Source organism: Artemia sp. Qi Xiang Cuo, chromosome 1 (assembly GCF_049724085.1).
Source record: "Artemia sp. Qi Xiang Cuo chromosome 1, ASM4972408v1, whole genome shotgun sequence".
In the NCBI taxonomy this organism is placed as follows: Eukaryota; Metazoa; Arthropoda; class Branchiopoda; order Anostraca; family Artemiidae; genus Artemia; species Artemia sp. Qi Xiang Cuo.
In genome coordinates, this window is record NC_142794.1 from 26,455,806 (window position 1) to 26,474,404 (window position 18,599).

Below are 18,599 nucleotides of genomic sequence, written 5' to 3' on the forward strand. Positions count from 1 at the left end.
ACCAAGAAAAAGTATCTATTATAAGGTCATCCACGACAGAACACTACTGAAATATTCCAACTCTTTCATTTCACGAAAGAAATCCAAAATGAACTTTGAAAAATCAAGAGAATGTAACTGTGACAAGGTAAACCATGACAAAACATTACTGAAATATTCCAACTCTTGCATTTCAATGAATGAAAGTCAAAATGAACTTTGAAAAATCAAGAGAATGTATCTGTGACAAGGTAAACCATGACAAAACACTACTGAAATATTCCAACTCTTGCATTTCAACGAAAGAAATCCAAAATGATCTTTGAAAAATCAAGAGAATGTAACTGTAACAAGGTAAACCATGACAAAACATTACTGAAATATTTCAACTCTTGCATTTCAATGAAAGATATTCAAAATGAACTTCGAAAAATAAAGAGAATGTATCTGTGACAAGGTAAACCATGACAAAACACTACTGAAATATTCCAACTCTTGCATTTCAACGAAAAGAAATTCAAAATGAACTTTGAAAAATAAAGAGAATGTAACTGTGACAAGGTAAACCATGACAAAACACTACTGAAATATTCCAACTCTTGCATTTCAACGAAAGAAATCCAAAATGAACTTCGAAAAATTATGAGAATGTAACTGTGACTAGGTAAACCACGCAAAACACTATTGAAATATTCCAACTTATGCATTTCATCGAAATAAATCCAAAATGAAAATTGAACAATTAAGAAAATGTAGATATGATAAGGTAAACCACAAAAAAAGACTAGTGAAATATTTCAATTCTCGCACATCAACGAAATAAAACCGAAGTGAGATTTGAAAAATAAACAAAATGTAATTGTTAAAAGGAAAACCACGACAAACCACTACTGAAATATTCTAACTCTTGCATTTCACTGAAAGAAATTCAAAATGAAATCTGAACAATCAAGAGAATGTAACTGTGACAAGGTAAACCATAATAAAACACTATAGAAATATTCCAACTCTTTCATTTCAATGAAAGAAATTCATAATGAACTTTGAAAAATCAATAAAATGTAACTGAGACAAGGAAAACCCCGAAAAAACACTGTTGAAATATTCCAACTCTTGCATTTCATTGAAAGAAACTCAAAATGAACTTTGAAGAATTAAGAGAATGTAACTGTGACAAGGTAAATCACGACTAAACACTGCTGAAATATTCCAACTCTTGCATTTCAATGATCGAAATTCAAAATGAACTTTGAAAAATTAAGAGAATATATCTGTGACATGGTAAACCACGACAAAACACAACTCAAATATTTTAACTCTTGCATTTCAACGAAATAAATTCAAAATGAACTTTGAAAAATCAAGAGAATGTAACTGTGACATGGTAAATCACGACAAAACACTGGTGAAATATTCTAACTCTTGCATTTCAATGAAAGAAGTTCAAAACGAACTATGAAAGATCAATAGAATGTCAAGGCGATAAGGTAAACCACAACAGACCACTACTGAAATATTCCAACTCTTGCATTTTAACGAAAAGAATTCAAAATTAACTTTGAAAAATCAACAAAATGTAGCTTTTACAAGTTAAACAACAATAAAACACTACAAATATTCCAACTCATTCATTTCAATGATAGAAATTCAAAATTAACTTTGAAAAGTTAAGAGAATGTAACTGTGTTAAGGTAAACCACAACAAAACACTACTGAAATATTCCAACTCTTGCATTTCAACGAAAGGAATTCAAAATAAACTTTGAAAAATCAAGAAAATGTAACTGCGACAAGGTAAAATACAACAAAACACTACTGAAATATTCCAACTCTTGCATTTCACTGAAAGAAATCCGCAATAAACGTTGAAAATCAAGAGAATGTAACTGCGACAAGGTAAAACATGACAAAACACTACTGAAATAATCCAACTCTTGTATTTCAAAGAATGAAATTCAAAATGAACTTTGAAAAATCAAGAAAATGTAACTGCGACAAGGTAAACTACAACAAAACACTACTGAAATTTTCCAACTCTTGCATTTCAATGAAAGAAATCCGCAATGAACGTCGAAAATCAGGAGAATGTAAATGCGACAAGGTAAACCATGACAAAACACTACTGAAATAATCCAACTCTTGCATTTCAATGAAAGAAATCCACAATGAACTTTGAAAATAAATAGAATGTAACTGTGACAAGGTAAACCACGACAAAATACTTCTGAAATAATCCAACTCTTGCATTTCAATGAAAGAAATTCAAAATGAACTTTGAAAGATTAAGAGAATGCAACTGTGACAAGGTAAACCACGACAAAACACTACTGAAATAATCCAACTCTCGCATTTCAATGAAAGAAATTCAAAAAGAACTTTGATAAATTAAGAGAATCTAGCTGCGACATGGTAAATCATGACAAAACACTACTGAAATATTCCAACTCTTGCATTTCAACGAAAGAAATCCAAAATAGACTTTGAAAAATCAAGAGAATGTAAGTCGTAAATTGATTATTACCCCCTCCTCCCCCTCTTGTATATTATCAACACCCCTTCCCCCTCCACATTGTTCAATAATTGGGCTATGAGAATCCACTTCATTCGATTGAAGTGGAAGTAGGTTATCGGGGGCTAGAGGAGGAGGATTCCCTGGTAATTCCCGGGTAAAATCATCCAAAAGCTGCATGGTGTTTGGACTCAGCAAAGGTAAATCCCCCTGCTCAACTGCGCTATTATCAACATTAAAAAAATCACCTATAAACTCATCAATGTTAAACGGTATTTCATTAATGATACCGTCCCATGTTGAATTGTTGAGGAAGTCCACAAGCGTGTCATCTCCTTCTCCAACTGACGAGCAGGGGGGAGATGAAGAGTATGGGACCAATGCAACCTATAAATGAAAAATAGCTTATTTTCAAAGTGTCTAAATCACCCCTACTGTTTTTTTTTTAAAATTGGATTATTATTTACATGTGCTTAGCAGTAGCATATACACTACTCAATCGATATTCTGAAAGTTCCAACTTAACGAAAATCTAAAACGCTTTACATAGAAGGCAATTTGATTTTGTTCAAGCTCCCCCCCTCAGTTTCCACTATTTAATGCTCCCCTCCAAGCCGGCCCAGCGGGCCACCGCGGCACTTCCCGGGCCCCACGGCCCTTCCCGGCCGCCACAGCGACCAGCCCCCTCCTTGTATACGATAAACTATAATATTCTAGTAAAAAAAACAGCATTTTGAGATAAAAAGAATCTAGTCAATCTATCAGTAAGTCAGGCTAGAAATTAATGAAAAATAATATTTAAAGATAGCAACAGTTTATGGCCTACAGTGGGAGCCAGAGAAAATAGAAACGATTAGAAAAAAAGAGTGGTTTGACAAAGAAAAAAAAATTACATTATATTTAGATATCTCTGAGGGAGGGGGAAGTAGAGAAATTTAAAACCATGGGGATGGGGGGAGAGGCGTATTATAGCGAAAATAACATTTTAATGTCTTCGACAAGTTTATATTAGATTGACAAATAGTTTTGTTTTAGATATTTCTATAACATGCTCCTGAATAATCAAAAAAGTGAAAAGACAAAAGTAAAGAGTAAATGGCTTTCTAACAGCTAAAAAATAGCTTATTTGATTGAAAAAAATTTACTCACGTCATCAAATTGTCCAACCAGTTGACAGGAAGCTGGAGGCTTGGACATTACACGATAGGGAGCCATTTGTTGGTCTATGACTTGCCTGGAGGGGCCAACCCTTCTATCATGCATGAAAGGCTTAGCACTTGGCGGAGATAGTTGAGGAGAGTGCACTGACACTTGACGGGAATACGATAGCTTAAATACTGCGTGATGAAGAGCTAATGTTAGGCCTATAGCATGTCTTAAAGGTCCAGGCAATGCGGAGTGCATAGAAAGCCCGGTAGCTTGACTGGGGCTTAAATGGTGTGTATTTTCGGACTGTAATAAGACCATAGAAGTCCCCGCAGCGTAACAGGGGTTCAAGGGGGCAGCATCTTGTTCGTGTAGGACGGGGATAGTCACAATCTCACATTGCTCATGGAGTGTCGATGGACCTGTATTCATCCAGATTTGTTTTGAGGTCATGTATGGGCCAACATACTTAATAATTGATGGTCTCATGGGGGCCGCCTCATACTCCCTTGCTCTCTGCAATGGAAGGGGGACAATCCCTTCTTCATAATTGACCTTAAAAGAAGAGAAAAAAGTTAGCAGCGAAATAATTTCCCCCTTTTTTTACAGAAGGAAAATTAGCACTCCCCCTAGCCATAATTTTGTCTAGAAAAGCATTTATCACTAAGAAGCCCCATCCCCCCCACTTTTCAGCAATGTCCTACAAATATTTGTTAGTAATTAAATTTGGGAAATAGATCTTTTCGATCTTACATAGAATATATATTTAAAATTTCCTAAATATCTGTATTAATTTTGCAGACAATTTTTTTTCAGCTATTTCGGACAACAGAAAATTATGCAAAAAGCATTGAAACCTAAATTGACTAAAACCACTATTGTAAACTAAATATGAAAAGGGTGACAAATTATTTATAACCTCGCGCGGAGAGCTTATGTCAAAACATTGCGGCTTAATGCCTAAGAATTGACAGAAGTCAGTTATAGAAAAGATCACAATAGAGAAAAGCAAGAATTTATCAAAAAAAGAGAATTATTTCCAATGAAAGAATTATACTTGTAAAACAAAGGGGGGTTTTGAGGGGGGTTAGGTTTAGGTAGTAAAAAGAAAATATTTTACTTTTTCTAGCGAATATAAAGATAGCATAGTGGAGTTTGTATTATTGTGGGGGGGATTTACCTAAATATACTGGAGGGTGACCAAGGAAAATAAATGAAAATGTACTTAAACAGAACTTACATTGTAAATTGAGGCTGCCAAGGCTTCTGGTTCGCCAATAATATTCTTTCTTGTATCCACTGTGTCACAATACTTTCTGATAATTTAATCACAATGCATGTCCGTTATCAATGAAATCTCAAGGGTGAATTACGATGTAATGGGAAAACCATATGCAAGCAAGCCTCTGATTGGTCTAGAAGGAGATGTAACTAAGTCTCTGATTGTTTTAGAAGGAGACACGTGATCCTGTTTCCTATTCCTGGATCATAACATTCCCCCCTAGCGTGCACCTGGACGAACAACAACAACAAATAAATCGACCTTGGAAATTTAGTTCCCCTAGATCAATACATTCCCCTAGCGATTATGTAAATCATTCTCAGTGTCGTTACACTTGGCCAAACAACAACAACAACAACAACAACAAATAAATCGACCTTGACACTATCCATCAGATATTAATAAACCATGAATAAATGGAGTCCCGTTTGATGTTAGAGTCAATTGTAGATCATAATATGGTGTTAGTTCAGTATTCAATACTCATAAATGGAACCCCTTCATGTGTCCTAGATTAATAAAATTTACAATCAATGACGTAATCAAGTTATCAGAAATCCATTTCCCCTAGGGAGGCTATGCCCATATATGGTGCCCCCCCCCATCACGAGCTTATGAGGTTAAACTAGGCTACGCAATCAATTTCTCGGAAACGGGTTCTCCCTGGGGATTCCATGCCCATATATGGTGCCCCGTCACGACTGACAGCACAGGTGTTCCTCCTAGGGACTCTATGCCCATATATGGAGCCCTGTCACGAGTACTAGGGTCATTCCTACTACCAGAAGTAGCCCCACCTATGAAAATCGAAGTCCTGCAGGAACTATGGCACTATCTATTGTTATGAGACTGTACCCATCACTATTGAAAAAAATGAATTTGCAATGCAAGGAGACAAAAATGAATGATCTAATTTATGGAAAGAAAGCTATTCCGCTTTTCCACAGCCCGAAAATTCAGGAAGAAGTAGCTTTACCAAACGAAAAAAAAATTAACCGCATGAATGTCAAGTTTTAAAAGCCTTATTCCTACAGGATATGCAGTAAAAAATTTTCACAAGGGTTCTAGCCTGTCTACTCATATGAGAATTCATACTGGAGAAAAACCCTTTACTTGCACGATATGCGCAAATTCATTTTCTAGAAGTTCAAATTCATCGAAATTCATCATTGATAATTCATACAGGAGAAAAGCCGTATATCTCCAAGATATGCAGAAAAGCATTTTCATAGAGTTCTAACCTATCTACTCATTTGAGACTTCCCACTTGAGGAAAAATATAAACACCTGCAAGCTTTGTGCCAAAAGATTTACACAGAGTTCTACCTGATCTATACAGAGTTCTACTCATTTGAGAATAAATACTGGAGAAAAAACAGTATACCTGCATCATCTCTACTAAGTTAATTCCTTGGAAATATGATTTATCCAAGCGATTGAAGCTTCATAAAATATACAAATAAGCTATATTGCATATATTTTCCTTTGGTACTGTAATTACGCAAGGAATTTGTTTTTTCTCTTACATCGTTGATTTAGCAAGAATAATAGCCTTTTTTAAAGGTGAGAGCTTTCAAGGAAACATAGAACTCAAAACTTTAGCAGAATCGTGAACAGCCAGAAAACAAGCGAAAGGAAACTTGAAAACATTAGAAACTCATGAACAGAAACTTGACAAAGTCAGAAATACTTAAACAGAAACTTCAAAAGTCAATAACACACGAAATGTAAATTGAAAAAGTAAAAACACGCAAATATACACTGAGAAAAGTCAGGAATACAAGAACAAAAATTTGAAAAAGTCAGAAAGACGCAAATAGAAAATTGAAAATGTTAGTAACACATGAACAGAAACTTGAAAAAGTCAAAAACACATAAGCTTGAATTTTTCTGGGGGAGGGGGTCCCCAAAGACATAATTACTAGACCTTTCAACTATTCTGAGTAAAATGACTGTCTCAAAATTCTGATAGGATGTGTTCGGAGAAATAATTAGCGTGGGGGAGGCTGGTTGCCCTCCAATCACTTTTGACTTTTGAAAAGGGCACTAGAACTTTCAACCTCCAATCGAATTTCCAACTCCAGAACATCAATACCTAATGGACTAATATTCTGTATGGACTTGTGCTAGTATTGTTCAGATTTCTTGAGCAATGCTTTGCCCTTTACTTTTTAGCCTAAATAAACTTCCTGTGTCTGCTGTAAGGATCACAAATCCAGCAATAGTTATTAACCCCCTATTTAAATATTCCAAGAAGCTTAGCGGTATTGAAGGAATTTTTAGTTTGATATGTTATCAACGCAATTGACTTGATGAAATTTTTGGTGACCATGGGTTAGTCATTTCCTGCGACTAGCCGGCGTGACTTAATCTAAATTTTAGGTAATTTGATTCGATTCCTAGTTTAATTCAAAATTCAGTATTTAATAATTACAGAGTATTTTCAAAAACAAAATGAATCAAGAATCTATAGAGTATACGCTCAACTCTCTCCTATGCTTGGGATTTTACCCACAATTCTTCCATAATATTTCAAACTTGTAAGTTTATCAAGAAATTAATTTTTTAAAAAGGGGCCGGTCAAAACGAGCAGAACCTTAGAGGAGTAGGGCCGACGTCCCCAGTGCCTTCTAAAAACCAGAACATAACTTGCAGTTTACTGAAAACAAAATACATTTTAAATATTGTCTCTTTTTAAATTTAGTAAATCTAATATTATTAAGTCTCTATAGAAATAAACATATATATACACGCACACACGCACGCACACGCACACACACACACAGCACACACGCACACACACACACACACACACACACACACACACACACACACACACACACACACACACACACACACACACACACACACACACACACACACACACACACACACACACACACACACACACACACACACACACACACACACACACACACACACACACACACACACACACACACACACACACACACACACACACACACACACACACACACACACACACACACACACACACACACACACACACACACACACACACACACACACACACACACACACACACACACACACACACACACACACACACACACACACACACACACACACACACACACACACACACACACACACACACACACACACACACACACACACACACACACACACACACACACACACACACACACACACACACACACACACACACTATATATATATATATATCATTCATATATATATATATATATATATATCATATATGAATCATTTACGCATAAATATTTTCTCCTGTATGAATGACGATACGATACGATACAAATTTATTATGTTAAATAACATGAATTAAATGAGACACAAAATATAATTTAAATATTCCTTGCCTCTTACTTATTAAAATGAGACACAAAATATTGTCGAAAAGACAGTCTGTATCATCAGTTGGTAACCACGGGCTTACAAGGTTCCAGTTGGTTCTGGTGCCTTGTATTACACCCTGTTCGTGCCGGTTCAGGGAGCAAGCCACGATACCTGTTTGACTCCAAAAGCTTCTGTTCAAAAGCCATTGTAAGCTGGTGTCGCCTGGCATGTAGTCTTTCTAGGCCTAGGATTTTAAGGCTATCATCATAATTCATAAGCTTCGGACCTAATATCACACGGGTAGCTCATTTTTGCACATTCTCAAGGTCATTTCTTTGCTCTTTACCAAAGTATAAACACATACTGACCAAGTAACGACAAAACTCTTCAAAAGTGACCCCGCGTACCTCAGTGCCTCTAGAGGGTAAATGTTGTACTACTTAATCGCTCCCAGCCAATAAATTAAATTTAAAACAGCTTTTACGGAACAAGTATAATTACCTATAGAAATTGTGATTTAGTCGCCAGGTTCGCATAGGTATGGAATCGTATCCAGAGACGCGCACAAAGGGTCACTTTTTTGTGTTGTGAGGATAGGTCTTGTCAGTACTTGTTGTATGTGTTTATACTTTGCTTTTTACTTAGCCCCGGATGCCACACAGGACAAGCATATCTAAAATACTCAGAATGTACAGTTTATAAAAATTCAACTGTGAAAAACGACTAAACCCGAATCACCGAATTGTAACTAGATTACGCAACTCTATATTCGTCTCTTAGTACAATTATTTACATGATCCATCCATGACATTTTTGAGTTACAAGAAACTGTTGATTCAAACAATTTCCTTATATCGCATTTAATCTTTGTTTATTCATATTCATGAACACCCCTACATCAAACCATTAGTCAATAGTTTTCATTTATTGATTTCAAACTTTTTTTATGTCGCTCCTAAACCTTGTTTACTCACATTCGTTAATCCTTCTATAGCAAACCATACTAGTCAAAAGCCTTCATTTATTGATCTAAATTTATTGATTACTGATTACTTCGCTCTTTACGCTAAAGTTTGAATCCTGTCCCAATCCTTAAAGAACGACTCCTGAAACACTATATTCGTTTATTTAGAACAATAAGAAGCTTTTTCTTAAAGTACAAAAAAACTTTAGCGTAAAGAGCGAGGTGCTGTGATCTGTGGAAGAGTAACGCCTTCATATACGTAATAATTTTTGTTAGTTTTAAGTTTTAATGTTGCTCCTTACTTTCAGCTGAAAAAAATAGTTTTTTTTATTTAATTACTATAATAATGCATAATAGTTTGGGTTGCTATTTGAATGCTGGAGAAACTTTTCAACAATTTTTAATCCTAACAGAAACAGTATTTTTAATCCAATTGTATTACAACTTCTGAAGTTAACATAAGTTTTTTATTGTTTTATAAAGTAGAGTTGTGAGAAAGAGTCAAACTTTAATGTAAAGAGCGGGGCGTTGAGGAGGGGACGGTACACTCGCTAAACCTCTAAAAGTTCATGCATTTTGCTCACACTTTCATCTAGGATGTTTAAATCATCAGCATAAACGAAGTCCAGGAGAGTTTTTCCTCCTTATATGATTCCGTCTTGAAATATTTGTCCGACTCGTAAAAATGTAACAAAAATGAATATTAAAAATTTTTGATGGGCTTTTTAAGTTTTTTGTAAACACATAATGATTAAAAAACTTGTGCAATTTTTCATTGGCGTAATTAATACACAACTGTTCGAAAGAGTTCACACTGAAATTTTCAAATCCAAAAATATCCAAGACTCCAACATACAGACCCGAGGAGGTCTTAGGAGCCGTACACCGATTCACATACAGAATAATTTTGGTTCGTTTTTAGTTTAAATGTCGCTCCTTTCTTTCAGTTAAAAAAAACTTAGGAAAAAAACTTGTACCGCCCTCTGGTCACTTTGAATCTTAAAAAAAGCAATAGAACTTTCAATACCAAATCCAATGAGCCCCTTCCGAAGTCTATACGACCAACCTTTCTGTAAAACCCTTATATGCCCCCAGGGCATGACTTACAACCCTTGGCTTGAGGGCTGTGGAGGAGTCGTCATCCTCAAAACATAATTTCCAGACCATGTAACTACGCTGAACAAAATGGCTATCCCAAAATTTTTACTAGATGTGGTTAGGGGAATGATGGGCGTGAAGAAGGGAGGGAGGGTAAATTAAGAGTCAATCTGACAACTTGTTACCTGCTGAATACCTTGTTGACAACTGATTACCAATCCAAAAAGCCGCCTCCGAGGTTTATATGAACGCCCTTTTTATATGATACCTTATATGCCCCCAGGGTAGAACTTACAACCCTTGCCCTGAGGGTTGTGGGGGGGGGGGGGGGTTGTCATCCTCAAAGACACAGTTTCCGGGCCTTTCAACTACGCTGTACAAGATGACTATCTCAAAAATTTTGACTGTATGTGTTTGCGGAAATGGGGGTTGGTTGCCCTCCAATCACTTTCGACAATTAATAAAGGCACTATGCCTTTCGAATTCAAATCGAATGATCTTTTTTTTAATTTTCTACGACAACTCCTTCGATACGAACTGCCCTGGTCTAAAAAAAAAAAAAAAAAAAAAAAAAAAAAAAAAAAAATTACATTGTGCATTATGTACAATGTATTAAACATTATGTACCTATTTGATATATTGCCTATCAAACAGGGGAGGAATAGCGGAATTTCCCAACGGGATGGGCTGTAAGTAATGCTGTTTGTCCATTATTTACACATAGTTTTTCTTAATGGGAAACCTTCGGACATTTTTTGTTGTGGATTTTCTTGGAGAGACAATTTTTTGTCTGGGGGGAATTTCCCTGAATTCATATACGGAATTCTGTTTATTTGTCTTTCTTTCTCTATGAATGCACAATTTTACATATGGAAATAATTTTTCACGGAAATTGTCCAGGGGAAATTTTCAGTGGAGGAGGAATTTTCGGGTAGGATTTATCTGTATAAATGTGGATGATGTACACGAGGGTCCTTTAAGGTGATATCTCCTTTTTTCTTGTACAAAAGGTTTCTGGCGTTAATTCTTCTGCTTTATTTAACCAAAGTGATTTGAAATATTCGTCTTGTTTCTTCCAGTATTTTTATTGGCCTTATAACAAGCTCATTCTCGAATTTCTTTTCATCGTTCTTTATTCTTTGTTTAGTTATAGTAGCGCATGCTTATTTGGAATAAGGATTTTAACCCATTTTAAATTTACTTGGTTCTGACTTGTAGTTTGATTCTATGTTATTCATTTCATCTGTTGTTAGTTTTTTCCATACTGTTAGATTTTTAATTCTTCCAACTAGGGTTTTTATTTCACTTTACTTTCCGCGTTGTCAGCGTTATTTTTTATCCGGTTCATTTTGTTCTTATTTTTGCTGAGAAAATGTGAACATGTTCCCTTGAGCCTTTCTCCAATAGTGTTGAAGAAGCGAAGCGGAAGAAACACGGGAAGAATCAAGACGAATATTCGTCTTGTTTGTTCCTGTGTTTTCTTTGACCTTTTAAAATCTCACTCTCGATTTTCTTTTTTTATATTCTTTGTTTACTTGAACTATTGCTTGCTGATATGGTATAAGGAGTTCTGTCAATTTTAAATTTGCTTTTTTCTGACTTAGAGTTTGAATCCATGTTGTTTACTTCATCTGTTTCTGGTTTTTTCTTCTCTGTTAGATTTTTTAATGCTTCCATTTGGGTTTTATTTCTGTTTACTTTCCGTGTTGTCGGTTTTTGTCTTTTTATTTTTGGTTTGTTTTGATTTCATTTTGCTCAGAAAAGGAGAAGAACTATGCATTTCCGTGCTATTTTTTTCCCATTTTGTTACTGAAAAGGGCATGTTAAATTTTACTAAAAAGGCTTTTATTATAAAAGACAATCTACAATGGCTTGTTGCCATTAAATCACTTTTGACTCTTAAAAAGGGCACTATAGCTTTCAATTTCTAATAAAATGCCCCATTGAAATTTATATGACTACCCATTTCATAAGAACCTTATATGACACTTGGGCATACCTGGTCCTTTACTTACCCCTTTGGACATCTGATAGACATTTTCAGGTACCCATTTAGTTTTTTCTCCGTGGCTGACTAATTTTGCATTTTGGGAACTTATCGACGCTGGGTAAATTGTCCAGAAGGAATTTTCTGGGGGGTAGATTTCTCGGGGGAAACAACTAGCACCGAAAACACGACTCTTATTTCAGTGTTCAATAGAAAACGGTAGTTTTGAAATATCAAAGCATTGTAATAAAGGATGGTCTTTTAGTATAAGGACTAGCGGTTGGATGGGGGTGGCAGACCCCTCGTACTTTTGAGCATTTTATTTTATTGGGCAAAGCAAAAATGTAAATGGGCTGCTTTTCTCCAAGCATCGGCTTACGCGGTTTACAACTTAGCGTAAAGAGTGGGGAAGTTGAGGGACAATGTAATCTTCTTTTAATGTCGATTAGCAATGAATACACTACCAAACCTAACAGAAATTGAACAAGTACAAACAGTATTTTTTCAATGAATGTAAAGAATTAATTTATATTTTATATATATAAGGAATCTGTCATACCCGTTGTTTATCCCAGTTTAACATATTGTTACGTCGTAATTTTTACTTTGCTTAACTATTTTTTATTTATTTTACGCTTCAATACTCTTCGTCTTTTGAGTAGCCGTGAACATATTTGCCAAAAACCAACATGAATTACATTTGAAAGACTCGTTAGAAGTAGGTGCATCATCTTTGTATTAGATTTCGACTTCTTTTTATTCCAGTGATTTAAGAATGGATGGTCTATCCAAAAGAAAAGAGCTATGTGATAAAATTTTAGATTTTCTGCTAAATAAACGCGTGTTTTCTTCTTTAAAATTCACCTTATGTCAGCATACCAAGACGCATGCACGTTGAAAAAAAAAATTAACAGCATGTTTTATGTTCAGTGTATAGCACAAAAAAGCAAAAGTCATGTTTACTGTTCCGACTCAAAATTTAAATTTTATCAGGTTTCTCAATTTAGTAGTAACGATATTTGCAATCTAGTTAATTAATATAAAGCTATATTAGAGACCGAATCATAGCTTAGCATTTGCAGTAAGTTTCTGATTAAGGTATGGCATGACTATTCCAATTGGGACATATCCCAAAAAGGCGGCGGCCATTACTAGAAAATTCAGCGGTAATTTTAATTCCTTTTGAGTTTTAAATGCTCTTTATTTTTAACGGAAAGAGGAAGGGGCAGTAGAGTTCATCTCCTATCTATTGGAACTTTCAATTATGCTGAACCATATGTCTATCTTAAATGTCTGGGGAAAAGGAGAGGGTGGAAAGAGGGCTAGTTGTCCTCCCATCTGTTTCGTGGCTTAAAAGGGCACTAAATTTTTTAATTTTGTTTGAATGGGTCCTCTCCCGATCTTCTAGGACTCCTGGTTCGAAACGATCAGTCATAGACAAGAAAAAAAAAATAACAGACAAACAAACAACACATATCCATGATCTTTCTTTGGCAAAATATACAAAATTCGAAATTTTAGCAGATAGTTGCTTGAAACCTCTAGAGTTGTATTTTTTTATCTTTTTGTGGCGTGGGAGGGACACATAATCCTTAGAGGGTGCATTTTAATGCCAAAAAATCCTTGTTCTCAATGGGACTTCAGATAAAGACTTAGTTCAAAGGAAGGGGAGAGTAGAAATCGATACATAATCCTCTTGATTTCCGGCAATGTTACTGGTATATGCTGTTATTGTGAAGATAAATAGTAACATTAAACCCAAAAACGAGAAAAATTTATTCCCTATAGGGAGAATGTTGCCTCCTCCTAACTTCCTCTTGTTGTTGTAGAAACTTTGGAGGAAGCTCATTCGGTCGGAAATTGAGAGTTGTAGTCCTTTTTTAAAAGTAGATAGTGTTTGGACACCAATCAGTCTCTGTCCTAGAAGCTTTTTTTGATATTTTGTTCTTTTGTTACTTGACATTCCCTATTTTGTTCTTTCTCTCTGGATGTTCAATTTTGCAAGTGGAGGAATTTTCTACGTGTGGGAATTATCTGGAGGAAATTTTCGCTGGGGAATTTTCCTGGGTCCTTTTTTAAAAGTAGTCCTTTTTTAAAAGCAGATAGTGTTTGGAAACCAGCCAGCCCCTGTCCTAGAACCTATTTTTGATATTTGGTTCTTTTGTTACTCGACATTCCTATTTTGTGCTTTCTCTGTGGCTGTTCAATTTTGCATATAGGGGAATTTTCTACGTGTGAGAATTATCTGGAGGGAATTTTCCGCTGGGGAACTTTCCTGGGTATTTTCCATGGGGAGGATCTTCCGGGGAGAATTTTGGGGAATTTTCCGAAGAAATTTCATCGGGGGGAGTTTTCTGCTAGGGAGGGGGAAATTCTTCGGCATGAATTTTCACCAGGGGGAGTTTTCTGGAAGGAATTTTCCGTGAGGGGAACCTTTGGCCCCCGTAGTTTTCACCTTCAACAAAAGTATTAGCATTAGTATTATTAAAAAAGGTTTTGCCAGAAGTTCCCTGAAGCTTTTGATATGAAGAAAAGGAAAATTATATATACTTACAAGCTTCGTTCGGGGTTATTGTATTATCATAATTTGAATCACTTATGTTTATCCTCGTAAGATATCCAGCACAACTGAAATTAATGTGAATATATGAGAAAAAAAAAACGCAAGTGCTCAACAGATCAAAATTAGGCAACCTTTAACCTACAAGTTTTACAGCGGTGTCCAGGAGTACCTCAGAGGAAAGAGGGTTTCAGATTGATTGTGATACCACCACTGTTCCACTTGAAGACCAAAAACTTACAAAAACAAAATATGTCAGATTTCACGAATGGGGCAAGGGTCCAAAAGCATCCACTTATAGGTGCTTGACATATGCAAAATATACCTTAGGAGAGGAGAAGGGAGGGGGGTGCAAAATTGTCAAATTAGCAAAAAACAAGAGTATAGACTGAAAATTATATGTTCGAAATAGCAAGAAGTTTTGAGATTTCTTTATGGAGTCGGTCAAAAACACCCTTAAGATTGTCTATGCAACTGATATTTTTTTTTACATTTTGGATAACAACACGTGATTTAAATCAAACTATCATTAAATGTGTCCGAAGGTCCAACAGTAAAGTTTTCTGCTAAAAAAATTTTTATTTATAAATTGCCTGCATTTTTCTTCTGCTGAATTTTGGGAGATACTAAAAAAAAATATTTAAAGTCTTATATTTTAATATCAAATAATGCATCCAAAAAATTTTTCCGCTTCTAAATTACCACCAGAATATCTTAAGAGTTAATGAACTTGTAATTGTTTTTTAAAAGTTCGCTTCTTATGAATTTTTGACACTTTTTCAGATTCCTTTTATTCATAATCAAAGTTTTACCTATCTAAAACTTTCAAAAATTTTTCTCTGTTAACTTTTATTCTGAACTCAGAAATGCAATTCAAATTTTTCCATTGCTCATAGTTGCACCACATAACATTCCAAAAATGAGCTAACCTTCCCAAATGACAATAGCCTACTAGTAACAACTACACTGTCCTCTATAAAACTTCATTGTTCAAGTGCATTGTTTACATACTTTAAAGTTCAATTTTTCGAAATGTCTCTAATATACTTTTTGCTAATTAAGGAGTTTGGTAGAACAACTTGATTTTATACAGGAAGTTTCATGCAAAACAAGAAAAACCAAAAAAAGAAATAAAGAGAAACAAGAAAAAAAAGAAACAAAGAAAGAAAAAAAGAAACAAGAAAAACCAAAAATCACATAGAAATTTTACTTGGTAAAGAAATCGTAAAGTGAAAAACAATTATTTTCCAAAAACTATGCAAGAAATTATCAAGTGCATTACATCTAGGAGGCATTATCAGATCGAAGAAGACAGGCTCCTGGGCTCCACTCTCTGAGTTCTATTTTAGTAAAATATTTAAATTGGTCTGTCCCTGAAACTATACGATGCAACAGGTTATTCTTTTCAGTCTTGTTTTTAAGATATGATTCTGAAATATATCATATTTTTCTGCTTAATATTATAAGCTTACTTTCTGCTTTACAGCCGTTATTATTTTTTTTTTTAATTCAATTTCATTTTCAAAAACACAGAACCAATTCTTTTTTTGGAGCTATTTATAAATAAGCTACCCTACAATAATAAAATTTAGGAATAGAAGAACTTCCCCTTTTTGATTTTGTTTCTCCCATAAACATTGGATTTTTTGCCATTTCTAGCGTATGATATTTAGATAAAATATTTAAATCAGTTATTTCCTGGAATTGCTGAAAATACTTATATTTTTTTTTTCAGATCGTAACTCTCTGCCCAAAATAACATTCTTCCTTTGGAGAAATTTGCTCGCGTTGTGTTTCTGAACACTTTTTTCTGAACACAATTCTATTTCTCCCAACAAAGCTTTTTTTTCAATTACAGCAATTCCAAAATTTTGATTTTACATCTTACTTAACAAATGTTGTGCAACCCGAAACTCCTGGTTAAATGACAACTGTTATTTTTTTTTTTTACTAAATATTGGTGAGGGGTTGGTTGCGAACTATAGGAATCCAGGTTTATACCCACCACACTCAATATATAAACGGCCCAAAAAGAAAGGCCTCAAACCTCGAAATCTAGGACATTGAGTCCCGATTCCTGAATCCTGCAATTGTGCTTCTGCAGTTAAAAAAATGCAACCTGGGAAAACTGGGATAGCCAATAGATTTGAATTTAACAAAAATCCCCCACCACCAGAGCTTTTACCTCTATTTAAAATTAGAAGATAAAAATATGTTCAGAAAACTATAATCTAGAAAAAAGAAAATAAATCAGGCGAAGTTGTTACATGGGCTCATGAATTTTAATACATTGCGTAAATTACGCTTGGAGACCAAATTCGAAAGTTTTTAAGGATATCTCAGGCCCAGAACTTTTTTGGATGAAGAAAAAATGTAACCATCTAAGTTGGTCCTAATTTTGAATAAAGGGTGATTTCAACAGGATCTAAGTAACTGAAGGCATAGTCCTGCTTGAATGCCTCTGGTATCTGCAATTGGTAGCTACATCCAAATTGAAGTAACACACAAAATCTGAAAATTGAGTGTTGACTAGTATTATTAATACGTTTAGAAGTCTTTGTCGCTGAAAAGGCCATCTTCAAAGCGTGTAATTTCCTAAAACAGGACAAATATTAAGCTTTCCCGTTCCTTCGGTAATGACTTTTGTATTTTAGTCACTAAAAAACAACAACCAAGTGCTAGGAACAACTAAGTCTGATATTTCTGATGTATTTTGATTTTCTTGAAAACGAATCCGTTGCTTGAGCGAATTTGAAATGAACTCAATCAGTTAATCTCCATTACTTTGTATTTTTACAGTTAAGTCAATAAATGCTTTATGCTAAAACTTGAAAAAATGTTCTATTCCAGCTGAATTTCGACTTGTGCTTAATTAGACTTACCTCTGATCAAGGCAAATGGTGCGAACAATTAGAGGGAACACAAATATTAAGTTCCAATAGAAAGAATTCATTTTTAGTACTAAGCCTTCAGACACTGATGGCTCTTATATTCTTAAGTTACGTAACCAAACTTCTACAGTAAATAGCTTAAATATTATATTTAATAATTACCGAAAGTGAATTTCCTCTTTCCTTTGGTAAACAATAAATTTCATAACTCAGAGACTGTTATTCTGCCTTGTTGGGAACATTTTTAAGACATGTTGGATTTTCCTGTCTATTATTCAGTATATTTTCCGGTGGTTCTTTCCTATGTTTGAGTATGCCTGTGGTCTTGTAATACCTGAAGTTGATAGTAGTTTATATGTTCTTATGTATGTTTGTATTGCTTAGAGCCCTCAAAGGCTTGTAAATAAATATTATATTGCATAGCCTACTTCTAATTGTCAAAACGATTCTAGCTTTTACGCATAAGCTAAAATTCCTTGGTAATCCACTATTACCGAAAAAATTGCTATGCACTAAACCACTTAACTTAAAATAATACCCTTTCACTGTATTGACCTAAAATAATCTGATCATTGCGATATTGTCATGCCAGATTAAAAGGGTAATTCTCAAACTTTCGCAAATTTGCATAAAATTTAAAATGAGATTTTTCAGGCTTCTTTGGTATCTTTTTGTTTCATTCAAAAGTTATATAAGAAAAAATTTAACTGAAATTGAATAAAAGTGTTCAAGGTCATTCTGCAAGAATATTTTTTTTGGAAAAATCTCAGATTTGAATAAAACTATGTAGGCTTATTTTCATTATTAGTACAAGCCATCAAAT

The 18,599-nt window shown here is 34.7% G+C and overlaps 1 protein-coding gene across 1 annotated transcript in view; it reads right to left on the minus strand.

Annotated features, from left to right (window-relative positions):
* Positions 1-17,982, minus strand: part of LOC148956163 (glycine receptor subunit beta-like) — a 163,343-nt gene extending 145,361 nt beyond the window's left edge. Inside the window, exons 1-2 of the mRNA XM_089094262.1 lie at positions 17,939-17,982; positions 14,880-14,953 (exon numbers count right to left, since the gene is read on the minus strand). Of these exons, the coding sequence (XP_088950388.1) occupies positions 14,880-14,953; positions 17,939-17,982 (118 nt within the window). The remainder of the gene's footprint in view (positions 1-14,879; positions 14,954-17,938) is intronic.
* Positions 17,983-18,599: the final 617 nt, after the last annotated feature.